This window comes from Branchiostoma lanceolatum, chromosome 15, assembly GCF_035083965.1.
Source record: "Branchiostoma lanceolatum isolate klBraLanc5 chromosome 15, klBraLanc5.hap2, whole genome shotgun sequence".
In the NCBI taxonomy this organism is placed as follows: domain Eukaryota; kingdom Metazoa; phylum Chordata; class Leptocardii; order Amphioxiformes; family Branchiostomatidae; genus Branchiostoma; species Branchiostoma lanceolatum.
Window position 1 is genome coordinate 13,582,546 of NC_089736.1, and position 9,418 is coordinate 13,591,963.

The 9,418-nt window shown below is 38.7% G+C and overlaps 1 protein-coding gene across 1 annotated transcript; it reads right to left on the reverse strand.

The window, feature by feature from the left end:
- Nucleotides 1-174: 174 nt before the first annotated feature.
- LOC136421259 (uncharacterized) lies at nucleotides 175-8,970 on the reverse strand. The gene is made up of 4 exons (XM_066408492.1): nucleotides 8,865-8,970; nucleotides 6,286-6,530; nucleotides 2,761-2,976; nucleotides 175-1,281 (listed from the first exon to the last, which is right to left on the reverse strand). Exons 2-4 carry the CDS (start codon nucleotides 6,514-6,516, stop codon nucleotides 724-726), a joined length of 1,005 nt encoding a protein of 334 aa, XP_066264589.1. The 5' UTR covers nucleotides 6,517-6,530; nucleotides 8,865-8,970; the 3' UTR covers nucleotides 175-723.
- Nucleotides 8,971-9,418: the final 448 nt, after the last annotated feature.

The window sequence follows — 9,418 nt, forward strand, 5'->3', positions numbered from 1 at the left end:
TTTTGAACTAGTTACTAAGGGATAGGGACACCCAGTCAGCACCAAGGACAAGGAAACACGACCATTCATTGTTAATCCTTACCATTGCGCTAGAGGGCGCTTCTGAATGGCGTACGTAACAACTTTACCTTGTGTCTCAAATACTGGTTGAAGACAGAGAGGTTGAAAATGATGAACTTTTTGAATGGAAACCCTTTATTCGTTACCTGGAGACACATGCTATAGAAATACATGGATTAACCAATTACTATGCACTTAAAAATAGCAGCAAGAAAACCTGTACATCTCAGGTGGACTCATAAGCTAGATCATGACATACAGTCGTACCTTACAATGAAATCAATACCTCTACTTCGACCATTTATAAAAGCAGCCACTTTACTGGTACAAAAGAACTACCTTCCTAATACTAGATATTAACATGTACATGCTTGTCCTAAAGATATACAACAGTCCCACTTGTTTCTTTACTAAATCCCTTGCTACTGATTGGCACACCTTTCATACACGACGACTCATTACAAGAGCTTAAAAGGTATATTTAGGGTTGAAGTTAAATTCAAGACGCAAAAGCGTATGGTAATACAGACAACAGACTCCCTGATAGAATTACACCAAACGTTAACTTCTTTTGACGTCAATCGAAATATGTGTAAAGAAATGTAGAAAAATTGTGATCAGTACTTAAATGTCTAGCGATGAAAACACTAAGGGGTCATTACCTCACCCTGTGTCTTCGTCACAACTGAGGACAACCTTCGACCAGACGTCACATTCCCTGTATTTTTCCACCTCTTCTAGCCCTTCAATACCATTGCAAAATGCCCTGATTTCATCCTCAAACTCAGTGGCTGAAACCATGAACACAATCTGCCCGTCTACCTCATTGCACGCTCGCTGCATGTGTTTGATAACATGACATTTTATCAGCTCAACATCTTTACAGTTTACGTCAATGCTACAGATAGCTGCCCTATCCGAATCAAAATCAGAGCTAAAACTCAGGCTTTTGATTGGGTTGTTCTTATCTACAAACATATTGAGCTCTTCCTCTGCAAGATCAGCTAGGTTTTCTTTGCATAGTGCATAAGAATCACCGTCTGCAAAGAAGTAACCGTTGGTGAGGATGTTTTTACCGACTTTGTCATGGGAGTGGAGAATCTTCCGCATGTGACGCTGCTGATAGGGGACGACTGAGGGGAGGGGGAGATCTTCCATTCCGGGCACCGACAGGAGAGTGTCTCGCAGCACCTTGACATCACCCTCGAAGCCGATGTAAACCTGCAACATAGATGACAAGGTGGTCGTATTGTTAGGGTGGTTGACTTAGAATCTAAAGGAACAGGGTTCGAATCCCTAGCAGCCCCCATTGTTGCGCCCTTAGGAAAATTATTTATTTAGATTTACAACATTTGTGGAATGATTGACATAACAGATGACTATCATTTTCAAGATGTCAACCCAGACCAGACTGTAAGGTTTGGACCATCGCACACCGGGGCATGCCCCTACTCTTTTTCGAAAGATGTGCACATGGTGGGCTATTTAACGTGCGTAGGGTGTGGCTCTCCCCAAACACGGGACTTCCATTTAACGTCATATCTGAGGGCCGCTCCTAACCGAAGCTAGTGACACTGGGTATTCATTTACACTTGAGTGAAGTGAGGAAATTTGTGATAAGTGCCTTTCCCAATCGCAAAACGTCCGGGCGTATTTACAGACATGTCTGGGGGCAAGCCTGGATCGAACTAGGGTTCCCTTGTTTGACGGCCGAATGTTCTAGCCGTTACGCCACACGACGCCACGTTATACCTTAGTTCCTCACTTCACTCAGCTGAAAATAAGTAACCAGGTTTGGTTAGGAAATACAGTCGAAAAAGGAAGCAAAGCGGGGGTCACGCGTTTTGTGGGGACCCACATCCATCGTGAAGAGTAGGTATTTTTCCCTTGGCTATTTCAATGGATAGAGACTCGAGGTCTTCTCTTACGCGTCTTTTCCTTACTTAACAAAATTGTTTGTTATACCTTAATTCGGAAAATAAAATATGCAAAAAAAAAAACATCATACGAGATGTTTTGCCTGGAAGTTTATCTGTTTTGACGATGACATAATGAAAACACGATTTCTAACTTAACTCCAACCCAAGAATTTAAACAGATGACCTTTGGCACGTTGCTGACGTCACACTTCCGGAAAGTCCTTATCGGTTGGGGAATTTTTGGTTCAGAGGATGAGTTGTTTTAAACTTTGACCCCCAAGGCTGTTTATCGAACCGAAATGGATAAAAAAAAAGCATTTTACGTAAATACGTCATTTTTTTGGACTTGATACGTTTGTGAAGGTTAGACATCCAGGTAAACAATATATTCAGACTCTAACTGGATAAGAATTTGGAGATTTATTTCCGGACGTATAGAGTGACATCCATCACTCTTCTTCGGCGTCATTAAAATGAACTAGCAGAACTAACCAGTACTTATTTACAATAACTAGAAAAAACGGTTTTACATGGCAAATCACACAATCATGCATAAGAGGTATTGAAATGTAAAAAAAAAGAGCGATTGATGTCACTCTAAACTTCCGGAAATAAACCTCCGAATTCTATCCCGTTGTCTGAATTGTCTTAAGTTTATATATTCGGACTTGAATATACGTGCAGGGGTCATTGTTACCTTAAATATGTAATTGGGTTAGTCAGATTGATCTGAAATATCAAAAATATATAAATAAATAAACAAACAACAAATGAAACTCACCCTTTTACAAATCTCTTCCGAAGTCGTTCCCTCGGGAAACTTTTGGACGGTGGTTCGGATGTTTTTGATCTCCGTCTCGCGTTTTGCGAAGTCGAAAATATGCTGATACATCATCTGATATACGTTCTTATCCCGCCAGGTTTCCGCCACTCTTATGTCACTGATCAATCCGGCTTCCGCATTCTCGTCCGTTAGACTCAGCATTGCAAATCCGATCTAAAGAAAAAAAGACAGAATACAAAACATTGTTATCATATATACCATATACAAAATGTAGGTTTTCCACCTACAATACATTCAACACACACAACATTCTTCATTTCCAATGTACCTAGACTATTTCTTGTGGGTGTAGCTCTTATGTTGCTTCAAGACCACGCTAAGTCTCTCTTTCAACATGATAATTATATTCTTTCATTGTATATCAATATCCGGATTATGCTTCACTATGTTATGACCTGCTTTATATAGATATTAATATACTGTTGATTTGGTCATTTGTTGCATTGTTGATGTTATCAAAGTTCGCATGCATATGGTCCCCCCCCTCATGTTGTGACCCCCCCCCGAAAAAAAAATCAACATGTTTAGATACTAGCCATAATTGCTAGTATTTCGAGTAATCTATTGTTACAACGATGTCAATTACTGTCCATGGTCACATGTATGTCTAATGTGCTTCTATTATATACATGTACTTGCAATTAGCCTTCGGGTATAAAGTTGCAAATGAACTTTCGATAAGAGGGCTGTGTGGATAAATAAGATATATACAGCTATGACGTCATTATCATCAGCCAATAACGCATACTTGTTGGAAGGGTGAAAAGAAATTTGGTTCTTGCAATAAAACAATTGGCTGTATGGTAAAAAACGTTAATGAATTGTTTTTCCCGGTGTATTTACGGGAAACGAATACCTTGTTAGTGGCATATAACCACGGAATAAACCATCTAGTGAGCGAAGCGTGCCACATTGGCCATTTTAGATGTAACATAAAGTTTCTTTGGGTATAATGGTCTCAGTTTTTTTTTCCGCCCCATTATACATGTTTCATATGGGCGCGTTCGTAATGAAGCTTTAGGAAATGTGCAAGTGTCAATCTTTCCATATTGAGAATATTTACCCTACATCATGTAAAGAAATTAATTGCCAACAGTTTCACTACATACAATCTCTTTTTATAGCAATTACAAACTGCACTTAGCTACGCCCTCAAAAAATGCATTTTCCAGCTGTAAGCGCTCGACCGCATCACTCGAAATGCAGGGCCGTGGACGTCCGACCTTGCGCGCGGCTGCCGAACTTTACCGGCTACATTCTTCAGTAAAAAAAAACAATCAGTCTGACGCTTGAGATCAGTTGGGCTGACTAAAGGGGAATTTCCCACCGATATGAACACACGTTCATGCAGTCGTTAATTTTTGGGGCGACAGACTCTATTAGGATACCCACTCGGATTAATACAAGAATGAGTTCTTAAAATTACGTACAAGCTAGCAACAGTTGCTCTCGTATAATTTGCTTTAATCGTTATATAATCTGTCTCACTTTTATAGGGGAGAGAGAAAATATCGATTGACATCCAAAAGTAAAAAAAAAAATCGATGTTCGTAATCATTTTCTTAATTTTTCTCTTCTCCAGGCAATAAATAGATCGTCTATTACTAATCGGATAGCTTGCGGACATAAGCAGCTATGTTTATACAAAGTGTCACGTATTTTGATAAGCATATACAACTATAAACTAGCAGGTAAATGCACCCAGAGCATTTTATGAGGCTTGAAAGCTGGACACGGTGGTCTGTCACTAGGGTATTCTTTCCCGTTGCTACGCGCGTTCGACAAGGTATCGGGTTACACGAGGCAACATTTTGGCTAACGGCAAAACATTTGTAAATAAACAGAATAGCGGGGACGGGAAAATATTATCAAAATAAAACGAAATTGGTGATTTTACAAACTTTGAATGTTGTAATTTTGCACTGAATGGCTGATTTCTTTATATTTTGCTCCCGAACACGATAATTCTCTGGTTTTAGGGAGCCCGTTTTTTCAGGCACACATCGCAAAGGCCAGGCTTCAAATGTAAATGAATATCTCTTATTTTCATATTTTTCGTCGACCAGGAACAAAACAAAACTTTGTGTTTTTGGGATTTTTTAATTTCTGATTCTAAGTATAGTTAATATCGACAAATCCGTGAAAAAATGACGTGTTTTGACATTTTTCGCACTCAATTGCCCATAATTCAAAACCAAGGGCATTTTTCAAAAATCCCAAAAACACAAACCTCTGGAAAACCGTTACGGTCATTTTGAATCGTTAATGAGGTAAGGTGGATGTTTCTTGGTGCCGTACCTTTACGATGTTTGAACGCATGTCATGCCGCACGGATAAGGAGAGGGGGTAATTGACACGGGCGTAAACAATCCTTCTAATATCCAAGGTCGGCAAAAATGACGCCAGCAGCTTCGTTACATGTCAGATGTCCACAACAAAGTGCCAGCATAGATATACTCTCCAGAAAACAGATGAAATTTGTGAAAGAAGTAGTTTTTTCTCCTGATGCGGGGAAAGGGGCCCGGCCTCGCTGGTTTACAGTAAAAACATGCGATGACCGCAGGTGACCCCGAATCGAACGTGCGTTCGGATTCGATTACGTCATTTCGAACCTCGTGGAACAGCGTTCGAATTCGGCTGGACATGGGAGTTTCTGAGCATGAATTTGACCACCGTGGGAAATAATCTAGTTGCTGTAATCTTTATGAAATCAACATTTAATGCCACTGTTTACCACATTTGCGTGCGGATTTCTAATCAAAAGTGCTCAAAAGTGGCACAAAAAATTAGCTACATTGTGATGTGATCTTTTAGTTTCACGCGCCTAGTGTAAATAAACCGATACTATAGCCCCGCCCACCTCCGTCAAAACTTAGAAATGCGAAATTAAAACGCAACGACATCGCATCTTTGCTCCTTTAATGTCGATATGCAATGGTATAGTGTCAACGGAACTTACTCTGTCTAGAATTGACTAGAAATCGAAGTTGTTTTTTTTAATTCAAGTTTCTAGCCTCATAAAATGCTCCGGATGCCTTTAAGACACAAAGAACTTTTACAAGGATATTCATCAATCAGTGACTTAGAAAAGGCAACGAGATACGCACCTCCAAATTTTCGATGTCTACTGTACATCTTGATCACGGAGTGACCTAATCTCACGAGAACACGAAACTAGGACGAGACTTGTGAAGATCGGTACGGAAGGTTTGGAGCTGCCCAAGTCCTATTGACCCCTGCTCCGCAATGAGGCGGGGGAGGCAGGACGATCTTAACAAGTCTCGTCCTAGTTTCGTGTTCTCGCGAGACTATGTCACTCCATGATCAAGATGTACAGTAGACACCGAAAATTTGTAGGTACGTATCTCGTTACCTTTCTAAGTCACTGATTTTTGAACATTTTGTAACTGTTATTACACGTTACTGATGAATCTCTTCAACGACAAAGAACTTTGCTATTACCAGTTCATCTTCTGCTTCCGCCACAAACATGAAGGTGGTTGTCTCGTCATCCGCCACTTCTTCTTCTTCATCTTCGAGTTCCTCTTCTTCTTCGAAGGCATCATCGAGAGCGTCTTCCAGATCGTCAAACTCCTTATTCTTCATGTCGTCTTCGTGAACCTTGATCTTTAGAATCTTCTCCTCGTCTTCATACTCAGCGAATCGGATGGTAACGCCTTCGACGGATGCCATGGTTTGTTGATTATCTAGATGGCAAAAATAATCACTGAGTGAAAGACCTTTACTGTACGTTTATGCTCTTACAACCTAAATACAGATAAGGATTCGTCGACCAATCACAACAGTAAAGAAACTCATAGAAACATAAAATTAATATGGAAGGACAAGAACTCCTCTCTGCAATGAACGACAAGAAGTTCTGGAGAGAAAACTTCACTTGTTACACCTGGTAAGTGGAGGAAGGATAATGATGATGATGATCTTAAATAAAGGTCATGGTGAAAAGGCAAAAGTATAATGACAGTGATATTTAAACGTGACTTTTCGCTACATCTTAAGAATCACATTGTATTCAATTAACTTGAATGTTTTCCTATTGTTGTATCATGTACAGTCAACGAAAATGACACTCGTCCTCAATAGTATCTAAATTTCAATGTTGCTTAATTCTTTGCTGCAAGGTAATACGGGTATTTCTGCCATGTGTAATGTAGAGTTCTTTGTGACCTTATACGGAGTCTTACTATGGCTGTTATGTGTTGAATACTTGTAATTGTTAGTGATTTTCTCCTTATTGTAAGTACTTTTAGGTAAAATGATAAATTCAAACAATAGTGAAGAGGATATATATATGTGCCGATAAAAATCGTAAAATTTTGAGGGTAGCCACACGTAAATGTATACAGAATAATGAATAAAGAACTACATACAATGAATGCACTGTTTAGGAATTAGAAAGTAATAATCAATCTTTGTTATAACCTTCTCGTAGCAAACAGCAAACTTAACACATGGGGATGTTTAAAAATCAAAACTCAAAGAAATTTGGAATAGATGTTTTATTTCATCAATAAGACATCCTCTTTTAATCAATATATTTAGCGAGAATTCCCTATTTAGACGGGTTTAGCCAATAAAATCCTTAGATGACGTCATAATTACGTCATGTTACGTCATAACGATACCAAGGTAAAAAGAAAGATTAGAATTTACTTATAAATCACTCCTTGCAAATTTGGTACTATGCCGTTTGCGTGAATGTTTGGAAGCTATAAGGGGGGGATGAGAACACCCCATCCCCCAACCCCCCTAAATAAAACACAGTGTACATAGGGTTAATTTTAGTATTCAACATACTGTATTTGTTTTCCGATTCTAATCCCTGTACTTATCATTGGCAACTGCTTGTCTTAAAAGTATCTAGATGTCTGTGCTTTGTATCGTCTTTTATAATAAAAAGTTTATTGCAAGTTCTTTCCCCTAGGCTAATTGCAAGTACATGTAACGTGGAAGGACGGACAGAAAATTGGTAACAATATGGCATGAGACAATTTTAGTATAAATACTAACACTTAATTCTATCTTATTTGGGTTTGACTTCTTTTACATTCATCCTGAGATTCAAAATAAACAGACACAAATATTTGTTGGGTTTTGTTAGAATTTTTCAACTTTTCTGAGCGCCGTCAACTTGATTCGATACAAATATTAATTTGCGATATTTTGTGAATAGAGAAAGGTCTAGACAACCTGTACATGCCAACACGACCTACATACACGACACATCCTGTCCAACCGGTTGTCGTGGAACGTTCGCAAAATGTTTTATTGTGCCGTATACCACTCACTACAAATGCAATAGAGTTCGATTGCAAAATGTATTAGCAGTCTACCAGCTTCTAAAATTAACAAATTGATAGGTAAACGCCTACATCTAAAATATATTTGGAGAAAACATGACCGGGAAAAGCTCATGAAAGACAGGGCGACCAGTCTGGCTGCCTTTCAGAAATAGAACAACGAACAGACAACTTGGTCAAGCGCTGCATTTTACAGTCACGCACTGTGCTTCAAGCTTAAATGGCAGCTTTTTTTAAAACAACGTTCTGATATGATCATATTCTTCGCAAGCAAATAAGAGAATAGACACTAAGTTTATTTTATATTTTCACGATACTTTGATAATATCGCATTTTTCGCAAGTAAACGAGAAAACGTCTGAAATTAGACACTATACACCGACGTTTCATTCGATACAAATTCCTTCGTTTTGGACGTTTAACATAATGCCTTATTCCTTCATATTCCTAAAGCTTTTAAATTTAGAAAGTCGTAGAAATAAGCTACCGTTAATGATATTTAGAACGCTGTCAGAACTCAGATATAGCATGTAGAAAGATGATATGAAATATTTCAAACTAAGTTAAGATAACTGCTAGCAAATTTAACAAACATGTCCTTCTTCGAGCATATCTATAGCGCACCAAAACATTCTTATAGGACTCGAATTAAGTTATTTACAGAAATCAAAAAATACCAACATAACAGAATCGTGCTACGAAACGAAAAACTGTGCTTACCTTTCAAAGGGGTGTCTGAAAGTAGTCTGACCTACTTTGATACTGTCTGTTATATATGCTTCGTTGCCCCATCACACACGCCGGTCATGTGTCAACATCCAGTTAGAAAGTAATGATCCCAAATAGAAAATAAAGATAAGAAAGTGTGTACCAAAATAATATGTGAGGTGAGTAGTTTTCCTTTCACGCTTTAATGTTTTTTTCTTCTAATTTTTGGCAAAATATGGTGAGAACTATTTTCTTCTGCGTTGTGATATGTAAGTGTAAGGTAAGACGGTAGCCGGTTAGACAACTTTTCTCCGTTGCCCTGGCGGATGGGTGAAAACCCCGACAATTTTCTACCCCCAAAAAACACATTCAGCAGACAAGTCAGAATGGATAATAAATGCAAGTAGATTAGCTGAAAACCAATCTGGGGCTAACTTTAAGTGATGCTTCGGTTAAAATTTGAAAAAGAGGCCCCACCGGGTAGTTTACAGACTACATATACTAGTATATATTTTTTTCCACTTTCTCGCGTAATTCTGAATGGCCTCGCGGGACACCCTGTAGCT

Coding starts and splice junctions, on each gene's coding strand:
- LOC136421259 (XM_066408492.1), bottom strand. CDS start 6,516: ATGGCATCCGTCGAAGGCGTTACCATCCGATTCGCTGAGTATGAAGAC. Junction 2,977..6,285: donor CGGAAGCAGAAGATGAACTG/GTAATAGCAAAG, acceptor TTTTTTCTTTAG/ATCGGATTTGCAATGCTGAG. Junction 1,282..2,760: donor CGGAAGAGATTTGTAAAAGG/GTGAGTTTCATT, acceptor TCTATGTTGCAG/GTTTACATCGGCTTCGAGGG.